General features: G+C 36.2%; 1 protein-coding gene and 1 long non-coding RNA gene across 4 annotated transcripts in view; one reads left to right on the top strand and one right to left on the bottom strand.

The window, feature by feature from the left end:
* Window positions 1-24,168, top strand: part of emc2 (ER membrane protein complex subunit 2) — a 164,845-nt gene that overhangs the window by 13,284 nt on the left and 127,393 nt on the right. For all 3 annotated transcript variants that reach the window (XM_069920986.1, XM_069920987.1, XM_069920984.1), the window contains exon 2: window positions 21,139-21,252. In XM_069920986.1, the coding sequence (XP_069777087.1) occupies window positions 21,139-21,252 (114 nt within the window). The remainder of the gene's footprint in view (window positions 1-21,138; window positions 21,253-24,168) is intronic.
* Window positions 1-24,168, bottom strand: part of LOC138755281 (uncharacterized) — a 49,408-nt gene that overhangs the window by 10,706 nt on the left and 14,534 nt on the right. The window contains exon 2 of the long non-coding RNA XR_011352162.1: window positions 5,765-5,845. This is a non-coding gene — a long non-coding RNA (uncharacterized lncRNA). The remainder of the gene's footprint in view (window positions 1-5,764; window positions 5,846-24,168) is intronic.

Below are 24,168 nucleotides of genomic sequence, written 5' to 3'. Positions count from 1 at the left end.
AACTATTCACCCGCCAGCTAGGGTTCGGACTGACTATCAACTTCACCAAGTGTCAGTTCGGGCAGGACATTGACTTCCTGGGGCATCGGATCAATAGGTATAGGGCGAAATCACTGCCAGAGAAGGGGCTGTGGAAGTTTACTGGTATGATTAACTTCTACCATCGATTCATACCGGCTGCAGCTTGAATCATGCAACCCCTTTTCGCGCTCATGGTGGAGAAAAATAAAGATATTGCCTGGGACGGAGAGGCCTTGGAGGCATTTCAGAAGGCGAAGGATGCTCTGGCCAATGCCACCCTTCTGGTTCACTCCAGCACAGCAGTCGGAGGGGTCCTCGAACAGCTGATCGATGGGCAATGGCAGCCCATGGCCTTTTATAAGCAGGCACCTCCAGCCACCTGAAGTTAAATACACCACTTTTGACTGGGAATTATTGGCGCTGTATCTGGTGGTCAGGCACTTCAGATACTTTCTGGAAGGCAGACAATTCAAGGTCTTCAGAGACCACAAAGTGTCTGACCTGTCTGAATTCCCCACTGATATCCAGCACATCGCCAGCAAGAGCCACATGGTGGCGGATGCACTCTCCCATCCTGCCATTGAGACCATCCACACCCCATTTCAGGGCCTACACTATTCAGCCCTAGCTAGGGGACAACAACATGATGATCCTGAGATCTTGTCATACAGGATGGTACTTCCTGGGCTGCGGCTGGAGGATGTCATCTCCCCAACAACCAGACACTTCTGCGACGTCCCCACTGGCAAACCCGCCCCTTCGTGCTGGCAGCATGGCGAAGGCAGGTCTTCGACGCAGTGTACAACTTCACACATCTAGCCATCAGAACCACGGTGAAGATGGTGGCCAACAGGTTCATCTTGCATGAGCTCCACAAGCAGATCAGCCAGTGGCCAAGACCTGCATGGTCTGTCAGGTGTCCAAGGTGCAAACTCACCCTAAAGTATTTCCCCAGACCTTTGAGCCAGTGTGGTGTAGGTTCAGCCACATCCACGTTGACATCATGGGGCCGCTGCCGGTTTCTCATGGGGCGAGATATCTCTTCATCATGGTTGACAGCCCCACAAGGTGGCTGGAGGTATACCTGATGGCTGACATGGCCACAGAGACCTGCACCAGGGCACTAATGAACATCTGGGTGTCCAGGTTCGGAGCCCCAGAACATCTCACCTCCGACAGGGGAGCACAGTTTCCCGTGGGGCTCTGGGCGGTGCTGGCTAAACTTTTGGGTACCCAACTCCATACCACGACATATCACCCGCATGCCAACGGGTTGGTGGAGCGGTTCCACAGACACTTAAAAGCTGCCTTGATGGCAAACTCAAGGAGCCCAACTGGGTGGATAAACTGTCTTGGGTCCTTCTGGGGATACGCACTGCGCAGAAAGAGGGTTTTAATGCCTCCACAGCAGAAATGGTCTATGGTGCACCCTTGGTAATCCTGGGGGAGTTGTTGGCCGTCATCAATGATCCGGAATCCCCCATGGTGACACTGAAGCAGTTGATGGAAAGACTGAGTACCCTTGCCCCTCCACAGCCCTCACTACATGGCCAGCCCAAATCTTTCATCCCCAAAGACTTGCACACCTGAGAATGTCTTTGTGAGACAGGGAGGACCCCAGGCACCCCTCCCACAGCTATATGAGAGGCTGTACAGGGTTGTCAGGCATAATATATCGATGTGTATATTGGACATTGCCAGCAAAGAGGAGACCTTCACCCTTGACCACCTGAAATTGGCCTATGTAGATATTAGCCAGCCGGTTGAGGGTCAGCCCCCATGACGACGAGGTAGGCCGCTTAAAGCAGTAATGGACACTCTGATCCCCGGTTCTTTTGGGGGGGGGGGGGTCATGCAGTGGGTTACAAACCGAGTTGCGACCCGGGTCTCAAAATGGCCAATTAATGCGGCGATCGTGAGGGCCTTGCAGGGACCAACGGCTGTCGTCCCACATGACCTCCCACACGGCAGGAAACACCAGCTAATGGCAGGAACGCTGGTCAGTCGGAGACTGGCGCTGTGATGACGGCACTCATGTCGTCAGAGGCGGGGAGTGAAATATAAACAGAGCTGGCAGAGCAATAAATCAGTGTTCGACTCGACTGTGTGTGTTCTTACTCCACACTTCGTGTAGTGTGCATGCTGCGGTTCCATTTCATTAATTTCAAGTTGGGCCAAATCTGGCCCTCCACACAACAGTCAATACATGTTATTCCTTTATCATACCATGAATTCAATATTTTGTTGCCCAGATTCAAAGGCAGCAACGGAGTTTTACGTAATGTTGTTCTTAATGATATCCCTGCTTTTTTTAACAAAACAATACTCATTTATTTCTTGCCATATTTTAATCATATGTATTAATATAGGGTTATCTGTCTTTTTTGTTATTAGCAACATTCCACTTGTAAATAATGCCCTTTGCTATCTCCTCTTTTATTGAATTCAATCCCATTTGGATCCAAGAGGGGATCCAAGACGAATGATGAAAATCTTGCTTGTGTTGATAGGTTTCTGGATTTTAAGTATTATTATTTAAGTCCCATGTTAGTTTTTCCAATGAAATTCTTGGCACTTTGTTATTCCATAGAAATGGCCTTATGTAATTATGTAATAAACAATTTTTTAGGTAGTGCAATGGGCAATGATTGAAAAAGATACTGTAATCATGACATGATTACAAAATGAAGGCATTTTAAAACAATTTACTAGTGCCACTAAAGTAATCAGCAGATCTTTCCATTTAAGCAAAAGAGGAGTGTAATTAAATTTATACAAGTTCTGTAAATTATTATCTGTCATCATTCCTAATTATTTATTCCCTTTGTTTCCCATTTAAATCTTCTACCTTTTTGATATATTTCATAATCAAAATTCCTCAATGGCATTATCTTACTCTTGTCCATATTTATTTTATAACCTGATACTCTTGCATATTTTTCTCATATTATTTGTAATTTTATCTGGGATTCAGCTGGGTCAGACAAATATAATAGCACATCATCAGCAAATTTTATGTTCTTCCTGTCCAACTTTGAAGCCCTTTTGATATCTGGATCTCTCCTTATCATCTCTGCCAGAGGCTCGATAGCTAGGATAAAAAGCACTGGGGATAGAGGACACCCCTGTCTACTCGATCTGCTCAAGGGAAAAACAGCTAACACGGGATTATTAATTATCATTTTTCTTGTGGTTTATGATAGTTATTTTTCAGTTTATAAATTTTCTGCTTATATTAAATTTTTCCAATGTTTTAAACAGGAAAGCTTAATCTAATCACTCAAATTCTATTTCTGCATCTTGGGAGATAGTTATACTTGGATTCAACTTTGATTTTGCCATATGTATTATTAAATAGTCTACCTTGACTATTTGAAGAATATCTTCCTTTAACAAATCCCACCTGGACTGTATGTATTAATTTTGGTATATTTTGTCCCAATCCACTATTTAGTGCCTTTGCTAATATTTTATAATCAGCATTTAGAGGTGATATAGGACCATATGATGAAGTTTTTAATGCTTCTCTACTTTTCTTCAGTAGCACTGTAATTATGGTGGTTGAGAAACATTCCAGGAGGGTCTGGGCTTCCACTGTCCAGTCCAATGCATACATCATAAGAGGTATCAATAAATATTTAAATTGTATGTAGAACTTGGGAAGAAACCCATCCTCCTCCAGAGATTTGTTGGCTTGTAAAGTACCCAAAGCTTTCTTTTGTGTAAGTGGCATCTCAGTCAACTTGTTCTCTATCTATAATTTTGGAAGTTCAACATTTGTTAAAAATTTGTCCATCTCATTTTCATCTCCTAATAATTCTGATTTTTATAGTTTCATATAATATGAAAATTATTATTTATTTCTTTTTCATTAATATCAGCCTCTGTTTTTATTGCATTTATCATTCTAGATGACTTCTCTGCCTTTACCTGCCAAGATAAAAACTTAATGGGCCTGTTCTCCTAATTTGTAATATTTTTGTTTGTGATGTTATATTTCTGTTTTTTATTCTCTAATCATCTATATTTTTCTTGTAACCTTGTTCTCTGATGTTCTTGTACCAATTTTGTCACTTCTTTCTCTAAACCTTCCAACTCTGAGGCATATTCTTTCTTAAGAATTTTTGTAAATTTGTTCTCTTAGATAAGCTTTAAGCATATCCCATATTAAAAAGTTATTATCAATAGAAGAAAGATTAGTTTCACAAGATAATTCTATCTGTGTCTTAATAAACTCATAAAATATCTTCCTTTTCAACAGTGTGGCATTGAGATGCCATCATACACACTTTGTTTTTCTATTATTGCAATAAAGTTAATGGCGAATGATCTGCTAAAAGTCTTGCCAAATATTCTGTTTTTACCACTCTACTTTTTAACTGTGCAGACATTAAAAATTAATCAATCCTTGTACATGAGCCATGTACCCTTGAGTAGAATGAATAGTCTCTTTCTATGGGGTTAAACTGCCTCCAATATATCAATGAAATTCAAATCCTTTGTAATTGATAGTGATGCTTTTGCCTTATTACTATTCTGGTTGATTTATCCAATATTGGATCAAGGCAGGAATTGAAATCTCTCTGACCAGTCTTCCCTCTGGTGCTTTTAAAAAGATATCCTTCATAAAGGCTTCATTATATTTTGGTGCAAAGATATTCATAAATGTCCATGATTCTGCATAAATTTTACTGTGTGCCATTACAAATCTTCCAGCTTGGTCAGTCAATATTTCTTCTATTATTATTGATATATTTTTATTCATTAAAATCGCTACTCTTCTTGCTTTTGAGCCAAATGAAGACGATATTGCTTGTCCCACCCTTCCTCTTTTTAATTTATCATGTTCTGATTTGGTAAGAAGTGTTTCTTGTGTAAAAATTATATCTGCCTTTAATTTTTTAGGTGTGTCACGACTGGCTTTCTTTTCACTGGTCTGTTTATCTCATAAACATAAAGACTAATAAATTTTAATGTTCTATCCACATTGATTTTAAACAAATATTGTTGAACAATAAAACCTTTTCGATTGTTTAAATAAAATAGTGATCTTCCCCTTTAAAAAAACACATACAATGTCCCTACCCTGATCATGACATAAACACGAAAGCCCGTGAAAAAAGCCAGCGGAATCCTTCAAGGAAGAAGAACCCCTCCCTTCAGCACCATTTTTTTTAATAGATATGCCTCTCTGGGTGGCATTCTTTCCCCTTAGACTGGAGTATCCACCCTGCTAATACTTTTCCCAAATTTTCACTCTTTACTGAGCTCTCTGTAAGACAAGTTAAGACATTTACTTAATCCCAATTTAAACATTCTTGACAGTTTCATCTTTGGCAGCCTTAACTTTTTTATAAGCTATACTGGAAGTCTTCCATCTTGTTCTTAGGCTTGAAAAATCGCCAATTATATTCTGCTACTTCGACCCTCAGAGTCATGGGGTACGTCATCGAATGTTGCAAGTTTTTGGAGCACAATTGTTTTTTTTACATCAAACTCCTTCCTTTGCTTAATCAAGACTAAAATCTTGGGGGTGGGGTGGGGTGTAATGGCCTAGGTTGGAGATGTGGAAAAACTCCTGGCAGAATTAATTAAGACCCAAATAGAATTTTTTTTTAATTACTGCAGTTAAAACTTCTCTTAAACCTTACTAACAATGGCTATGAAGAAATCTAAAGCTCAAGTTGTGGAAAAAAAAAACGATTACTAAAGAGGTTGGTATGATTGAAGAAACGAGGCCTACCTTCATGACTGAGCCTGCCGACTTGATTCCTCTCCCACAGCGGATGACTCATCAGATATCAGGGAGTTGGTGAAGATGGCGCTGGAGTGAGGACGAGAATTCCCGAAATGACATCACAAGAATAACTGCGCATGCACGCAACTACTTAAACGGTTGTGATATATCAAACTATGGAGCCTGTGGAGTCCTTGTTGACTAGCATTGTTGGTCAGACCAGGGCAAAACAAAAGGCCCGTAGGCAAGTAAAGCCTGTCGCTACATCTACAGAGGAAGAATTAAAAACAGAAGAAGAGCCTTCACAAGAATTAGAGGGAGAGGAACTGGTACAATATGAATATAGGCCCCAACTTCAACAGACTATTCAAGGTAAAATTGAAACCTCTCAGATTGTTCCAGATTCTTTTGATCCTTCAAGTCAATTTAGTTTGATTTCTCAACAAATTCAATCAATATCTAATCAAATGAAACAGGAGTTTACATCTGTTAAGGTTCAATTTAATTCACAATTTGAATCTATTAAAGATGAAATGACTATGACTGATCTAGCAAAATATGCTAAAGCTGTGGATAAAATTAAAATTCAAAAAATTGAAGAAGACTTTCAAGACTGTTGTTTTGATGTGGAACAATGTAAAGATACAGTCAACAAAATGGAAGATTCTTTACAGCTTGGCAAGTTCAAAGGAAAGATCTTTTACAGAAAATTGATGTATTGGAGATTCAAAATCGTAGGAATGATGTTAAAATTGTTGGATTGCCTGAAAATTTCGAAGTTACTAATCCAGTACATTTTTTTCAAAAATGGATACCTGAAGTTTTAGATACTGAAAATTTTCCTAATGGTTTGGAATTGGATTGAACTATTAGAAAGAAACCATTTCCAGGACAGACGCCACTCTCTATCTGAATTAGATGTTTGCTTTATCAAGGTAAAGAAAATGATATTAAGATTGGCAGTCCAAAATGCGAGAAAACAACAAGCTTCATTGATGATTGGGAATAACAGAATATTTTTATGCAGACTTGAGTCAAACTCTTGTTAAGAGAAGGAAATAATTTAATCCAGCAATATCAGTTTTGTGGAAGAAACAATATAAATTTACTTTTCAATATCCAGTTGTACTTAGTTTTTTATGGAGAGTTTCAGTCACTTTTTTACTGATGAAGATGAAGCATTGATGTTTGCTAATGTGTTGCCTAACAATAAACAATATGGCAACCAAAGTTATTCTTCTCAGCAACTTAAAATGAATCAAGATAAACCATGAAATGGATCTCCGATGTTAGAACATCAAGAATTGATTGAGATCGAGATTGATGATGACCAAATGAATAAAGATCTTGAAGAAGCTCATCATACTTGATGGACTGATAAATAAAGTTTTTTTATATTCTGTACAGGAGGGGGGGGGGGCGCAGACTTTTTGTCTTCTCCTTCCAAAGGCGAGTGCCACTTCCTGTATAGTAGAGGGAGGTAGTATTTTTTTCTTCTATTTTTAGGATTTTCTTTCTTTCTATTTAGAGATGTTATTTACTTTTGGAGATTACTGTGGAGCTGGGACGTACCTGGGGGGGTTGGGGGGGTGCGACGGTTGTGTATTTTAGATACATTATATGGTGGATAATTTAAATTTTGTAACATAATGTGAGGGGGGCATGGCAAGATGGCGTAGGATGAGACATGGGAAATCACCTCTCCCTGACTGGACTGTTTAAAACCCAAATTTATAGGACTGATTAAAAACTGAACATTTTAAATAAGTTTTTTTTTAACTTCTGAGAATGAAAGAAACAAAAAAGGGAAAATACAACAATTTAAAAAAAAAACTACATTTCAAACCACTGGGGAAAAAAAAATGGAAGAATTTAGGCCTACAGAACAACTGAGGCCTCAGGAGCAATTTTTGATGGATCTGAAACTGCAGCATTCATCCTCGGCAAGGTCAGATGAAGCGTCGGCGCCCTCTGTGTATGCAGCGATGTAAGATTGCACTGGCGCTGCATCCCTGGCGTCGATCCAGGATGTCCGCGGGAACTCTATGTCGGGCACAGCCCATTGCATGGATGAGCGCGGAGGGCTGGGGAGACGGCCTTGTGCATGAAAGTGCGTTGCAGAGCCAGCTGGTGCATTTGGACACAACTCCCCAAGAGGCCCATTCTCGGGCGACTGGCACGATATGGTAACTATGTTTGAAGAATTAACAAAGCAAAATGAAAAAATGATGGAATATATGTCTCAACAGTTTGCTGATGTCAAAGATAGAATGTCAGATATGTCTGGTGAAATTGTTTATATTAAGTTGGATATTTATAAATGCCTGTCAACTGTGGTTCAAAACAGAGTGAAGAATGTTGAATATAGAGTTGATCAGATTGAAAAATTGATTACTGGATGGAAAATTGAGAAAAAAACATTTTGCAGGAAATGGATGCATTGGAAAACCAAAGTCGTCGGAATAGTGTTAAAATAGTGGGTTTACCTGAGGGTATTGAGGGTGCAAATCCTTCAAGATTTTTTTAAGGATTGGATACCAGATGTTTTGGGATCTGAATATTTTCCAGAAGGTCTGGAATTAGATAAGGTTCATCGTGCTTTAAGAAAGAAGCCTTTCCCAGGTCAACCACCACGAGCGATATTACTTGGGTGTCTTAGGTATCAGGATTGGGAAGTGATTTTACGTGCTGCAATCCAACAAGCTCGTATGAATCAAGGCCCAATGATGATACAGGTTAATAAAGTATTTTTTATCCTGATCTAAGCCCTGAAGTTATTCAGAGATAAAAGGAATTTAATCCAGCTAAAATGGTGTTGTGGAAAAAAGGATATAGATCTGTTTTTAGATACCCAGCAATTTTGAAGGTGTTCTATGGACAATATCAATCACAATTTTTTTAAAGGGCACAAGATGCATTAACCTTTGCTAATTCTTTGCCAGATTCCAAGTTGACCCAAGATTTTTCTTCAAAGCCTTCGGTGAGCTTAAAAATTGGTAATGGACAGGGGAGTATAAAGGTGGAAACGGAACAACTGAAGGATTTTCCTGCTACATTCGAATCTTGAATGAACTGATTTCATTATTGTGATGTTTGGTTGGGGAGAGGATGATGACCCAGTTGTACCGAAGTCATCAGCCGCTGTTGGTGTTAACTGTACCCAGTTAAAAGAGGGGGATACTGCATTTGCAATTTTTTTTTAGGAGGGGTATTTTTGTTTTTATTTAGAAGGGGGGGGTTTAAGGGTTTTTTTTTTAAAAAAAAACAACTTTTTTTGGATTGGAGCCTTAATTGCATTTGTATTTTTGTGAGTACCTATTTACTGTAGTTATAATGTCTAACTTGAATTTTGCAACTTTTAATGTTAAGGGTTTAAATAATCCAATTAAAAAGGAAGTGTGTTTTAAATTACATTAAGGAAATGAAGGTGGATATTGTTTTTTTGCAAGAAACTCGTTTGACTGAAAAAGAACATTTGAAATTAAAAAAGAGATTGGGTTGGGCCTGTTATTTCATCTTCCTATAATTCCAAGGCTTGTCGAGTAGCAATCTTAATTCATAAAAATTTACCTTTTACATTGGATTTTTTGGAAAAGAAGGGTGGAGCTTTGATGATTAACTGTAAGATTTTTTTCTGAAGCATGGACATTGTTAAATGTTTATGCTTCTAATGTAGATGATGAAAAATTTATTACTGAAGTTTTTTTGGGATTAAATCAAGCAAATGAAAATATATTGGTAGAAGGAGATTTTAATTGTTGTTTGGAAACTTTGCTGGATAAATCACCAAAATCAGTAAGAAAATTAAAGATGGCAGAATGTATAGCTGAGGTTATGAAGGATTTAAATTTGGTGGAAATATGGAGAAGATTGAATCCGACGGAAAAATATTTTTCATTTTATTCAGCTAGACACAATTCATTTTCAAGAATTGATTTTTTAAAATATCTACTCAATTACCAATGCTGAATATAAAAGTCATACTTTATCAGATCATTCACTTCTATTAATATCATGTATTAGTTCTGATATGGTTAAAACTAGTTACAGATGGAGATTTAATGCAGCTCTGTTGAAACAATCTGAATTTGTTAGTTTTCTTAGAGATCAAATCAAGATGTTTCTACAATTAAATGAGAATTCAGTTCAAAGTAAATTTACATTGTGGGTTGCGTTGAAGGCATATTTGAGAGGTCAGATTATTAATTTTACAACTAAACTTAAAAACAAATATTTGGCAGATAGTAATAAACTTGAGGAAGAGATTAAAGAATTGGAGAAAGATTTGCAGAGGAATGTTTCGGAAGATAAAAAGATACAATTATCTAATATAAAAATGCGATATAAAACCTTACAAATATATCATTATGGAAAATGATTCAGAGATCTAAACACCGGTATTATGAGTTAGGAGAAAGAGCTCACAAGGTCTTAGCTTGGCAGTTGAAAACAGAACAGGCTTCTAGGACAATAAATGTGGTAAAAAGAGATACGAGAGTCACCTTTAAACCTCAGGAAATTAATGATGAATTTTGTTATTTTTATCAAAATTTATGTAAATCAGAGATTGAGCAAGATACAGAACAAATAGAAACATTTTTGACGGGGTTAGATCTTCCTTTTTTGAATGATTTAGAAGTTCAGGAATTAGATTTGTCATTTGCAGATTTGGAAATTAAGGAAATATTGCAAACTATGCCTAATGGAAAATCACCTGGAGAAGATGGATTTTCATTAGAATTTTATAAAGAATTTTATGATTTATTATTAACAATATTTCGACAAGTATTAGTACAGGCTACTGAAACATCTTAATTTCCAGAATCTTTTTCCAGAGCATTAATTACGGTTATTCCAAAGAAAGATAGAGATCCGTTTAAAGTAGCTTCATATAGACCAATTTCTCTGTTAAATGTAGAATATAAAATGGTGGCTAAAGTATTGGAAAACAGAATAGCAAAATATTTACCAAAATTGGTTCATGTAGATCAAGTTGGTTTTATTAAAAACCGTTATTCAGCTGATAATATTTTAAAGTTAATTACATTAATTAATGTATCTAAAACTCAACATAATTTACCCTTAACAGCGGCTTTAGTTGCAGAAAAGGCCTTTGATCATGTTGAAAGGCATTTTTTGTTTAAAGAATTGGAACATTTTAAATTTGGTCTGGTTTTTATTGGTTGGGTGAAGGCTTTATATAATAATTCTTCAGCTAGAGTGATAACAAATGGATTAATTTAATCTTTGATTATGTTATCAAGATCAACAATACAGGATTGCCCATTATCACCGGCTTTATTTGCTTTAGTAATTGAACCTTTAGCCCAATTTATTAGACAGAATGTTAACATTAAGAGTATAACTCTGGGAGAGGAAGAATATAAAATTAATTTATTTGCAGATGATGTGTTAATTTCTTTGACAAATCCCAAAGAATCATTAGCTCATTTGCTGAGATGTTTATAGCAATATGAAAAATTGTCTGGATATAAAGTCAATTGGGATAAGAGTGAATTATTACCAGTATTAGATGAGGACTATTCGGAATGTAAGCTGGTTACTCAGTTCCGATGGTCTGATAAAATTAAGTATTTAGGAGTGATAATAAGTGTGGAAGATCGTCAACTTTATCATTTGAATTATTTACCTTTATTAAAAACAATTAAGGCAGATTTAAAGAAGTGGATAGATTTACCATTAACTTTAATAGGTAGGGTTAATTGTATAAAAATGAATATATTCCCTCATATACAATATCTTTTTCAGTCTACCCCATGTTCTTTACCAAAGTCTTTGTTTAAGGAATTAAATGCAGTGGTTAATTTATTTTTATGGAAGAATAAATTATTCAGAGTTTCATTACAAAAATTGACATGGAAATATGCATTAGGAGGTTTACAGTTACCAAATTTCCAAAAATATTACAAGGCAGCTCAATTGAAATTTATTAATTGAATGTTGGATGCTGAAAAAGTTCCAATATGGGCTAAAATTGAACTGTCCTAATTATTAGAGAAAGCTGTTAATTCTTTTATATGAATATGGAAACCAAATTTTTTGAAAGATTTTAATGTTCCTAAACGTAGACATTTATTAGAAGTGTGGTATAAGAGAGATCTTATGATTGGATCTTAGGGAAGGATTACTGGTTGGACTCCAATATATAGAAATAGGACTAAACCATTCTTGATGGATAGTCGTTATTTTAAAGAATAGGATCTGAAAGGTATTCAAGGGGTAGAAGATTGTTTTGAAAAAGGTGTTTTTCTTTATTTTGTCTAGTTGCAAGAAAAAATGCAAATATCATTAAACTCGTTTGCTTTTTATCAGATGCGAGTTTTTTTTAAGAGAAAATTTTAGGCAAGAAATTAAACTTCCTAATTTAACTAGGTTTCAAATATTAATTATAGACCTTTTGAAGAAAGGATTTATATCAGAAATGTATAGTTTGTTACAAGATAAGTTGAATAAACCTAATGTGTTTAAAATTAAAAATAAATGGGAAGAGGATTTACAAGTGGTTGCTTTATTGGAAGATTGGTTAAAGATGTGTGAAGATACAGTGACTAGATTGATTAATGTGAGGTATAGTTTGGTTAATTATAATTTTCAACATCAACCATATTTGACGCTGGAGAAATGGAAAAGATATGGTTTTAGGGATTTGGATTTGTGTTTTTGATGTGGAATACAAAGAGGGACATTTTTTTTTACATTCTGTTTGGTTATGTGACAAGGTGCAGAACTTCTGGTTAAAAGTTAGATAATTTTTGGAACATTTATATAATATACAGTTATTACTTGATCCTTTATTATTTTTATTGGGTTCTATGAAGGTTTTAAGGGGTTTGAAATTGGATAAATTTCAAATTGCATTTATTCATTTGGCTTTGGCTGTGGCGAGAAAACGTGTAGCAGTAACATAGAAGGACGATGTAGTAATCAATATTCAAAGATGGCATAATGAATTGAAATCATATGTTTATTTAGAAAAAATAACATAACTTGCATAACAATTACTCTTTTTATTAAAATGTGGGAACCATATTTAAAATGTATGGATATTATATCTTAAATAATTTTTAATTTTTTCATGTAATATTAATGTACTTTATCATTTTTTTGTAAAAGGCTCCATTATAATATGTAGCTGTAGGGGTAGTTAGGGTTTTTTGTTGGATGGAGGAGGGGGGGAATAAATATATTATTAATTTACTAATTTATGGTTAAGTACTTTATTAATATAACTCTATAACAAGGGATTTTGCTCTTTTATATTTTATATTTTTTTGTACATTCTTAATAATATAATTCTTAATAATATAAATAAAGTTGTTAAAAAAAATTAAACAACACACAATGCGAGTGGGCTCAATAATCCAATTAAGAGAAATAAAGTTTTGGTATAAAAAAAATTGAGAATTGATATTGCTTTTTTACAGGAGACTCATTTAACTGAAAAAAAACCATCAAAAATTAAAAATTTCTTTTTTATTTTATTAAGTGACGACATTGTTTAACGGATTTAATGTATCTTATAGATTGAACTTTGAATAAATGGGAAGGGGAGAGGGAGGGAGGGAAGGGAGAGAGAAAAAGGGGAGAAAATGACCCTGTATATATTCAAGAGAAAAATGTCTATGTATTTTGGTCAGTATGGTTTATTGTGTGAAAAATAAAAAAATTTTAAAAAAAATTAAAAAGGGAATGGGTTGGTCAAGATGTAGCTTCATCTATTAATTCTAAAGCAAGAAGAGTTGTTATTTTAATTAATAAGAAATTACCTTTTAAATTATAATCTGCTATTGATTCTGCGGGTAGGTTTGTTCTAGTTAATTGTCAAATTTATTTGGAATTTTGGACTATTATGAATGTTTATGCTCCTAATGTAGATGATGAAAAATTTATTCAGGGTTCCTTCCTTAATCCTGCAGAAGCATATGAAAATGTGATAATTCTTGGTTATTTTAATTTTTGTTTAGATCCATTATTAGATAATTCTCAAAAATCAATTCAAAAATGAAAACTGCAAGAAGAATTTTAACTTTGAGGAAAATTTTAAATTTAGTTGATATTTGGAGAAAGTTGAATCCGAAGGAAAAGAAATATTCATTTTATTCTTTTAGGTTTGATTCTTATTCTCGAATCGATTTTTTAGTTTCGACTCAGTTACAAGGGCAAGTAATTCATGCAGATTACAAGGCTAGGATTTTATTAGATCATTCACCTTTATTGACTTCATGTTTAGGATCTGAAGAGATTACTTCAATTTATAGATGGAGATTTAATTCTTCACTGTTAAGAAATGTTGATTTTTGTAATTAGATGAGAAATCACATTTAGGAATATTTGGACATTAATACTGATTCATTGGATAATAAATTTGTTTTATGGGATGCTTTAAAAGCTTATTTGAGAGGTCAAATAATGTTTTTCTAGTAAAATTAAGAAAGATTATCTTAAAGAAGTAGATAAATTGGAGAAAGAAATAGAATTTAGAGAAAGATCTGCAGGAAGATTCATCTGAAAAGAAAAGAAATAAATAAATAAAAATGTTTTAGAATTCAATACAGACTTGTAGAACAGAAGTTAATTCAGAAAACTAAACAGAAATATGAATTGGGGAGAGGGCTCATAAGGTTCCAGCTCAGCAATTGAAAACTGAACAGGCTTTTATAACTATTAATGCTATTAAAAGAAATTCAACAAAATACTTACAACTTCAAGATATAAATGATTATTTTAGATATTTTTATGGTAATTTATATAATCTCAATAATGATGAAATAAAGGTAAAAATTTGTTTATCTCAAGTCCATCTTCCTTCTTTAAATTGCCAAGATCGTAAAGAATTGGATTCCCCATTTACAGTTAAAGAGGCTATCAGTGCACTTAATTCTATGCAAAATGTTAAGTCTCCTGATGAAGATGGTTTTCCAACTGAATTAACTATAACCATATAACCATTTCTATAAGAAATTTAATGATTTATTAATGCCTCCATTAATGGAGGCATTTAAACAAGGCAATCTTTACTGGAGTCTTTTTACAATGCAATTATAACAGTAATACTCAAGAAAGATAGAGACCGGTTAAAGACTGAATCTTACAGACCAATTTCATTATTAAATGTTGATTATAAGATTGTAGCTAAAATTTTATCAAATAGATTGTCCAAATATTTACCAAATTGGATTCATTTAGATCAATCTGAATTTGTTAAAAATTATATTCTGTGGATAATATTGCTAAATCGATTAGTTTAAATCATGCTTTTCAGATGAAATCTGATTTAGCAATGGCTTTATCATTGGATGCTGAAAAGGTGCTTTAAAGATTAGAGTGTAATTTTTTTATTTAAGGTGTTAGAAAATTTGGATTTAGATCAGTGTTTATTAATTGGATTAAAACTTTATATAAAAATCCTTGTGCTAAAGTGGTGACAAATATCTTTTTCATTAGCTAGATCAACTAGTCAAGGATGTCCTTTGTCTCTGGCTTTATTTGTTTTAGCCATTGAACCTTTAGTGTAATTAATAAGACAAGATATTACTATTAAAGGAATTATAGTTAATTCTGATGAATTTAAGATTAATTTATTCGTTGATGTTTTGATTTATTTGACAGATCCTGAAAATTCTTTGTGTTTCTTGCATATGAGATTAAAGGAATGTGATGAAATATCAGGTTATAAGAATAATTCAGATAAAAGTGAAATTATGCTTTTGGTTGAGGGAGATTATATTCATGTGCAAAAAAATGTTCAATTTTAATGGTATTAAATGTTTGGGTATTAAAATCAATAAAAATTTAAATAATTTATGTAAGTTGAATTATTTACCATTACTTAATAATATTAAAGAAGATTTGAATAGATGGAATGATTTCTTCCCTTGGCTTGGCTTCGCGGATGAAGATTTATGGAGGGGTATGTCCACGACTGCTGCAGTCTCGTTGGTGACTGACAAGTCTGATGCGGGACAGGCAGGCACGGTTACAGCGGTTGCAAGGGAAAATTGGTTGGTTGGGGTTGGGTGTTGGGTTTTTCCTCCTTTGTCTTTTGTTAGTGAGGTGGGCTCTGCGGTCTTCTTCAAAGGAGGTTGCTGCCCACCGAACTGTGAGGCGCCAAGTTGCACGGTTGGAGGCGATATCAGCCTACTGGCGGTGGTCAATGTGGGAGGCACCAAGAGATTTCTTTAAGCAGTCCTTGTACCTCTTCTTTGGTGCACCTCTGTGTCGGTGGCCAGTGGAGAGCTCGCCATAGAACACGATCTTGGGAAGGCGATGGTCCTCCATTCTGGAGACGTGACCCACCCAGTGCAGTTGGGTCTTCAGCAGCATGGATTCGATGTTTGCAGAGTCTGCCAGTTTGAGTACTTCGATGTTGGTGATGAAGTCACTCCAATGAAGAGGATGGAGCGGAGACAGCGCTGATGGAAGCGTTCTAGGAGCCGTAGGTGATGCCGGTAGAGGACCCATGATTCGGAGCCGAACAGGAGCGTGGGTATGACAACAGCTCTTTACATGCTGATCTTTGTGTGTTTCTTCAGGTGGTTGTTTTTCCAGACTCTTTTGTGTAGTCTTCCAAAGGTGCTATTTGCCTTGGCGAGTCTGTTGTCTATCTCTTTGTCGATCCTTGCATCAGATGAAATGGTGCAGCCGAAGTAGGTAAACTGGTTGACAGTTTTGAGTTCTGTGTGCCCGATGGAGATGTGGGGGGGGGGGGGGCGGGGGGCTGGTAGTCATGGTGGGGAGCTGGCTGATGGAGGACCTCAGTTTTCTTCAGGCTGACTTCTAGGCCAAACATTTTGGCAGTTTCCGCAAAACAGGACGTCATGCGCTGGAGAGCTGGCTCTGAATGGGCAACTAAAGCGGCATCGTCTGCAAAGAGTAGTTCACAGACAAGTTGCTCTTGTGTCTTGGTGTGAGCTTGCAGGCGCCTCAGATTGAAGAGACTACCATCTGTGTGGTACCGGATATAAACAGCGTCTTCATTGTTGAGGTCTTTCATGGCTTGTTTCAGCATCATGCTGAAGAAGATAGTAATGAGGGTTGGTGTGAGGACGCAGCCTTGCTTCATGCTGTTGTCATTGGAGAAGGATTCGGAGAGCTCATTGCTGTATGATTTACCTATAACTTTGATAGGTAGAGTGAATTGTATTAAGATGAATATTTTCCATTGTAGTATACCTCAATTTTTAAAGAATTTAAATTTAATAATTAGGAAGTTTTTGTGGAAAGGTAAAATAGTAAGAGTATCTTTAGGGAAATTAACTTGGAAATTTGAATTAGGAGGTCTGCAGCTTCCACAGTTTCAAAATTATTAGAAAGCTTCTCAATTGAAATTTATTAAATGGAATGTTTGACTTAGATATATCTTTAATATGGGCTAATATAGAATTAAGTAAAATAGGTGAAAAATCTATATTAGAATTTTTTTTATGAGGAATACAAAATTATTGGTTATAATGATGCACCTACATTGAAACATTTAATTGAATTTTGGAATAAAATAGATTGAGATAGGTGGAAAAGGTAAGATTTCTCGTAAAACACCATAAAATCAAAATAAACTTTTTCCTTTTACTATTAACAATAAATTTTTAAAGATATGGAGTCAAATGGGGAGTAGTGTGATCGAAGATTGTTTTGAAGCTGTTTATTTTATTTGTTAGCATGAATGAAAGAAAAATATATTGTTCCAAATAATATTTTTTTGTTTTTACCAAGTTAAAGTGCAATTTTATATTATCAAAGTTTAAAACTACCTGGAAAATCTGAGTTAGAAATTTTCCTTACAAAACGGGGTATTAATACATTTATTTCAGAAATGTATAAATTACTTCAAAGGAAAATGCCTAAATTGGATATTCATAAATCAAGATTAAAGTGGGAAAATGATTTTAGAACAATAGATCAAGGTGATTGGAGAATGTTATGTGAGAATAATATGACTAAAATTATTAATGCAAGATGTAGATGGTACAATATAATTTTTGCATCAATTATGTTTAATACCTCAAAAATTAAAAACATTTAATTTAATTTCTTCAGAATTATGTTTTAGATATCATAAATAAATGGGTTCTTTCTTTCATTTGGCTTGGCAGTGCATTAAGGTTAAATATTTTTGGATACATTAAATTATTTTTAGAGAAAGTGTTAAAGGTTAAACTTCTATTAGATCCAATGTTAGGAAATATTAAAATGTATAGTTTTAAATTAAGGTTAACTATATATCAAATTGATTTTTTATGATTGGCTTTAGCTGTTTCAAGGAAATGTGCAGCCATTTACTTGGAAGTCCGATATAGGTTTAGGGATGCAAAAATGGCATACTGAAATGAGATCTTGTATTCCTCTTGAGAAAATAACAATTTATGTGATAAATATATATTTAAAAAAAATATGGAGCCCATATTTACAATAAGTAGGTTTGAAAGTTTAAACTCTCAGTGGCTCGTCCTGGGCGATACCTGGCTCCATGGTGGCTAATTAGAATTTATATATTCATCGATAATCTCTTTTTTCTTTTTTTGGGGGGAGGGGAGTGGTGGGGAGAGAGGGATGGATATACCACATGTGTTCCTTTATATGTATAATCCTTTATTAATTGAATGTATTGTAGGTTTTAGAAAAAAAAATACTTAAAATAACACTTTTTCATGGTCATTCTCGGGTGGGCCATCATTTTGCTTAGAGTATTCATATGCTGCTTCAAAAGTCTTACCAGATTGGTCATAGTCGCTGATCGCAAGCTCTCCTGGGCCTAAGGGTCCGGCGAGCCCTTTCAATATGTAATTTTTCTTTGAATTTGTCTTCTCCCAGCATTCGCAGGATCCATATTTCAAAAATCTTCACTGGATTTCTTCCCTCAGTTCCTTCTTTCAGTCCGATAATTCGAATATTGTTTCATCTGCTAAAATTCTCCATGTGGCTGATCTTGTCCAGCAGACTTTGTGTGTCTTGACTCCCATTTCTTCCAAAGCTTTTACTTATCTTGTGTTTTTACCAAGTCTGTTTCTGCTTGGGTCATTCTTTTCATTAAGTCTTCAATGATTTCATTCATCCTTTTAGTCATGTCTCTCATTACAGTTTCAATGCCTGCAAATTGATTGCTCAAGCTTTTCATTTTCTCCTGGATAATATTTAGTTCTTGTCCCGACTCCCCAGCTCTGCCGGGGTCCGCTGGCCGCTACCTTTTGGGCTTTCACTCGATGTTCCTGGCTGAGTAGAAACTTCCTCAATATTTGTTCTCGGATGCTTTGGTTTCTTTGTACTTGTTTTGTCCATTTGTTTGCTGAAAAATTTTGATACTCTTCATGGAGAGATTGATCAAAGCACAAGTCCTTCGCATGGCCATGCCCCCCAGATGCTGGAATCTTGAGTGAACAAAGAAGCTGGAGGAACTCAGTGGGTCATGTAGCATCCATGAATGGATACGGTCAATCAACATTCCCCTTCAGGATAGAGTGAACTACTTTTTCTTGCTGGCAACATCTGTTTTTCAGAGTGGTGGGAATGGCTGCATTCCTCAGACTATTCAGACTGGAAAGACCTCTACTCCATGCCACCACGATTCTGTGATTGCCATTAAGATGAGATATTTGAACATGTTTGTAGATAGCAAAATGAAGACCTTCCTGATGTCTGGGAAACTTGAGCCTATTAGCATTAAGAACAGTGACCACAATCTATGCCGGGAGTTGTAGTCATTCCACCTATTTTGGGTGAGATATCCGACCATTATTGAAACATCACAAATCATGCTGTAGAGTGGACATTTTATTGAAAAGTGGTTGGATTTATTGTGATAGATTCTGCTATAATTCTTCCTTCAAAATTGTTTTATACTTTTTCATTGTATGGAAGTTTGGGTTACAGACATTATCTCTTGAATCTCAAACTTGTGACAGAAAAAACACAAATAAAAGACTGGAAGGTTTGGTTTTGTAGCTCCTTGATTCCAGCAAATGTAGGAAGAGAAGCAGCCATTCTGAAAGGAACAAGCTCCTATAATCAACAATGTTGATTGTTTTAATTTTTTGTGATTAAATATGAACCAGGGTCCCATGTGTAATAGACTATTTCTTTGAATTTTTAAAATGTTTGTAACTTTTAAACATTAACAATACAGCACAGTAAAATGCCCCTCAAGCCCATGAAATCTGTGCTGTTCAATTAACCTAGCAAGCCTGGTAGGCACCAGACGAAAGGTTTAAGGTGAAAGGGAGAAATTTAAGAGGAACGTGAGGGGTAACTTATTTTTTTTACACAGTTGTGGGTGTAAAAAATCGGCTTGCAGAGGAGGTGGTTAATTCAGGGAATGCAATATTAAAGAAAAAAAGGATGGATGTGATGGATTTAGGGCAGTGGTTTTCAAACTTTTTCTTTCCACTCACAGACCACCTCAACTATCACTATGCCATAGGTGCTCTGTTATTAGTAAGGGATTATTTAAGGTGGTCTGAGAGTGGAAAGAAAAAGTTTGAAAACCACTGTTATAATTGTACATAATTGACTCCTTAATGTGCTCAGTTTTATAACTCCAAAGGAATGAGCCATTGACACTTTTTCTCAAGCAAAATATTTCAGTAACCATTGGGTCTATAGCAGTGTTCTCAACCTGTTTTCCCACTCACCTACCACCTTGGGTAATCCCTTACTAATTACAGAGCACCTATGGCACAGGGATTACTTAAAGTGGTATGTAAGTGGAAAGAAAAAGTTTGGAAACCATTTGTTTAGATGGATATGGGCTAATACAGAAAAGTGGGATTAGTGTGTGTGTAGGCATTTTGGATGGTGTGGGCAAGTTGAGTTGAAGGGATGGTTCCATGTTGTATGATGCTGTAACACCTCAAGGATACCTGATAATGAGCAAAAAGCAGTCTTGCCAATGGCACCTGTATTGATAAACAAATAAAATTGTACTCCTGTGCCGTTGTTCTTCAGTCTAAGGATCACTGCTATCTCTCTGATTGAGAACCTTCCATTTTAGAGTGAGTGAGAGAGAGAGGGGTGTTTGGAAGGAGCTACAGGAGGATTAAGGTTTCTGCTTCTGACTCTGTTCACATTGCAATCATAACTTGAGTGTTTTGCCTCAGTTTGCAAAACATGCATTGCTGGTTACAAGATAAAGAATGAAAAGTACCTCAGCTGTGACATTTGTATTATCTGCCAGGGAGAATTGGGTAAAATTGGACATTTAACTCTCTGTGAACCTTGTCCTTTTTTTGTTTAATGAGAAACAACAGTGAGAAAGTTGTCATTCTCATTTCACGTAAATATTTGGATTTCCAAAGACTCTCATCCAATAGGTAGGTTTTACAGCATGAAATAAAATTTTCTTTGTTGTTTCTGCTTTTTACTTTCAGAAATGCGTGATAAGTTGAGGAAATGGCGAGATGAGAACTATCGGAACAGTGAGCAGATCGTGGATGTTGGTGAAGAATTAATAAATGATTATGCTTCAAAGCTTGGAGATGACAGTGAGTATTTAATTATGATAGGATGAGATTTGGAGTAAGAACCATTGTTCCTTAATGCAGTGATGTTTGCTCCAAGTTGACAAAGAAATTACTTGGACACTGAAAAGACTAGTTCTTCTTGTCCTGCATTTCATCTCCAGAGGAGCATTTTGTGCTACATATTTGATAGTTGTAAACCTACTTGAAATCATTTATTAAATGTTTACATTTTTCTTGCTCTGTTCTGATTTTTCCCAAAGGTACTTTGAATCATCTGCACTGAGACGTGGCAGTGGAGCGATAAAATTTTAGTTTCCACTGATAACCAGAGAAGATGAGTTTAAGACAATTTGAGAAAGAACTAGATAGCAGTGAGGAGAATGCTTTATTTAATGAAGGGAATTGCTGAAAAGGAATTGGAAAAGTAGTTGAAAAGGAAGACGTCTTGTGTGGAAAGATCAAGGAAGTAGGATGCAAAAAAAATTAGAGCTGAATACTACAAAACTGTAACAAAGTTTAAAACAAAAAAAGTATAATTTGGTGTACCTTGAGCATGGAATTTGCCATTCTTGCCGAACATGCGTGTCTCTAGTCTTGCAGTAATCAGATTTATTGTCAGAGTAGATACAAGCAGATTCTACAAATTTATGGTTGTGAAACTAAAATGCTGGGCAGATGAATCTGCTGATCAATGGCCAGTGTTACCCGTCCAGTATGGACACTGCAACTGAAGAAGGCAACAGGAAACCACTTCAGTAATGTCCCTTGTATGATCATGAACTGAACATCAACTACAGCCTCAGGTCAAAGATCGAGCCTTCACTAAAGAACAGGGGAGGCAACAACTACAATTCAGAGATCATGATGATGGAGAGACATGATCGCCCACGCTGAATGGCAAGGCACATGAATGATGATGACATACATGATATGACATACAACCCTGAGATTCTTTTCCTGTGGGCGAGACAGAATTACCACTTATTGTTAATGCAAAAAAAAATGTACTCAACACCCACATGTAAACAAATTGTGCAATACAGAGAGGAAAAAAAATAAAATACAAAAGTAATAGTCCTTAAATGAGTCCCTGATTGAGTCTTTTGTTGAGGAATTTGGTGGTGGAGGGGTAGCAGCTGTTTCTAAACCTGGTGGCACGAGTCTTGTGGCACCTAAACTTTCCTTATGGCAGCAGCGAGAACTGAATGTGTGCTGGGTGGTGTGGGTCTTTGATGATTGCTGCCGTTCTTGGATAGAAATATTCCTTGTAGATGTGCTCAATAGTGGGGAGGGTTTTGCCTGTGATGTCCTGGGCTGTGTCCACTACCTTTCGGATGGCTTTGCGCTCATGGCTATTGGTGTTCCCATACCAAACTGTGATGCAGCCATTCAGCACACTTTCCACCACACCTCTGTAAAAATTTGCCAGGGTTTCTGGTGTCATACCAAACCTCTGCTAACTCATGAGGAAGCTTTTATAAAGATCATCTGTTTCGGTGATCTTGGTTGAGCAATGAATATTGATCCAAACATCAAGGACTGCCTCTCTCATTCTACACACTGACCTTGGTTTCATGCTTTCAAAAGAAAACTGGAAATGCAGTAATTGAGACCACTTGGTGTGCAACTAAGCATAGGTTCGTTGTGTGGCAAGATGGTCTTTCTTGCTTTAATGGTGACTTTTCTTGCTCCTTTATATTGATGAGGTACTTGTAGATTTAAAAAATCATCTGAGGTTTGAAACTAAACTTGCATGAAAGGGTGAAAATGGAATTTCCAAATCCTACATTTATTTTCAGTTACAATTCTCTTGTCCTTTGCAAAAAGCATTTTCTTAGGCTTCATGCTGCTGTCCCCATTCACTGGTGCTGAGTCAGGAATGAGTCTCCTGAAGCTGCCTATGATGAGATTATCTCAGAGGGGCATCTATCGGCTGGAAGTAGCCAGACATGGGGAGGGGAGGGGAGAAAGCAGAGTCGGGGAAACAACAGCTTCCACACATCCATTTGGAGATGAGAAACAGTAAGATGACGGCAGTCTGTCAACACAGGAAACAAATGTTGAAAGCCCCCAGAAATGGCCCACAGTATTGGTGCCAGCTAGGGTGTAGTTCTGAGCCTCTCGTCGCAGTAACCTTGCCTTATCCTTCCAGAAAACCTCTGAGCAAGAAGCGGGTTATCCTTTGTTACAGGAGCATCAGTGTAAGCCAGGTGTCTGTGCTAGATTTCTGATATGGGTGGCCATTTGTTTGGACTGCACATTGCTTTTAATCCTTGGAATGTCCAATGAAGATGGGCTCCTGCTGTTCAACTTTTCCTCACTCTCTCATCCCAGGAATCAACCAAGTGAGCTGTCTCTGACCTACCTCCATTGCAAGCATAGCTGTCCTTAAATAATGGGACCGTAGTTTGACACAGCATTCCATGTGTAATCTCACCATTGTCCTGCATAGATGTAGTAAAACTTGCCTATCTTTTGTATTCCTTCATGTCTGCATTGAAAGCCAGTATTTCATTTTCCTTCCCATGACCTGCTGTGTCTGCAGATGCTTTTAAACTGGAGCAACACAAAATGCTCAGCAGATCAGGCAGCATCCGTGAAAGGCAGTAGATTTTCAACAATGAAGAAATAATCCCTGATGAAGGGTTTTGGCCCGAAACATTGACTGTTACCTTCTATGGATCCTGCTTGACATTCTAAGTCCCTCCAGCTCTTTGTGTGCTGTACTGTATCCTTCTTACCAAGGTAGACAGCCATGAGATTTCCCCATGTTGCACTCTGCTAATTTTTTAATGTTCAGAACGCGTTTGGCAATTTAAATGGCATAATTATGCACTGTCAGAAAAAAATGATATTTCAGCATAATTGAATATTGCGACCTATCATGTGACACTGATGAACTGGAATTGACTGAGACACGCAGAGAAGTATGGAGGT

This window comes from Narcine bancroftii, chromosome 2 (assembly GCF_036971445.1).
Source record: "Narcine bancroftii isolate sNarBan1 chromosome 2, sNarBan1.hap1, whole genome shotgun sequence".
NCBI classification, from domain to species: domain Eukaryota; kingdom Metazoa; phylum Chordata; class Chondrichthyes; order Torpediniformes; family Narcinidae; genus Narcine; species Narcine bancroftii.
Note: the sequence above shows the minus strand (reverse complement) of the source record. Positions and strands in the feature narration are given on the sequence as shown.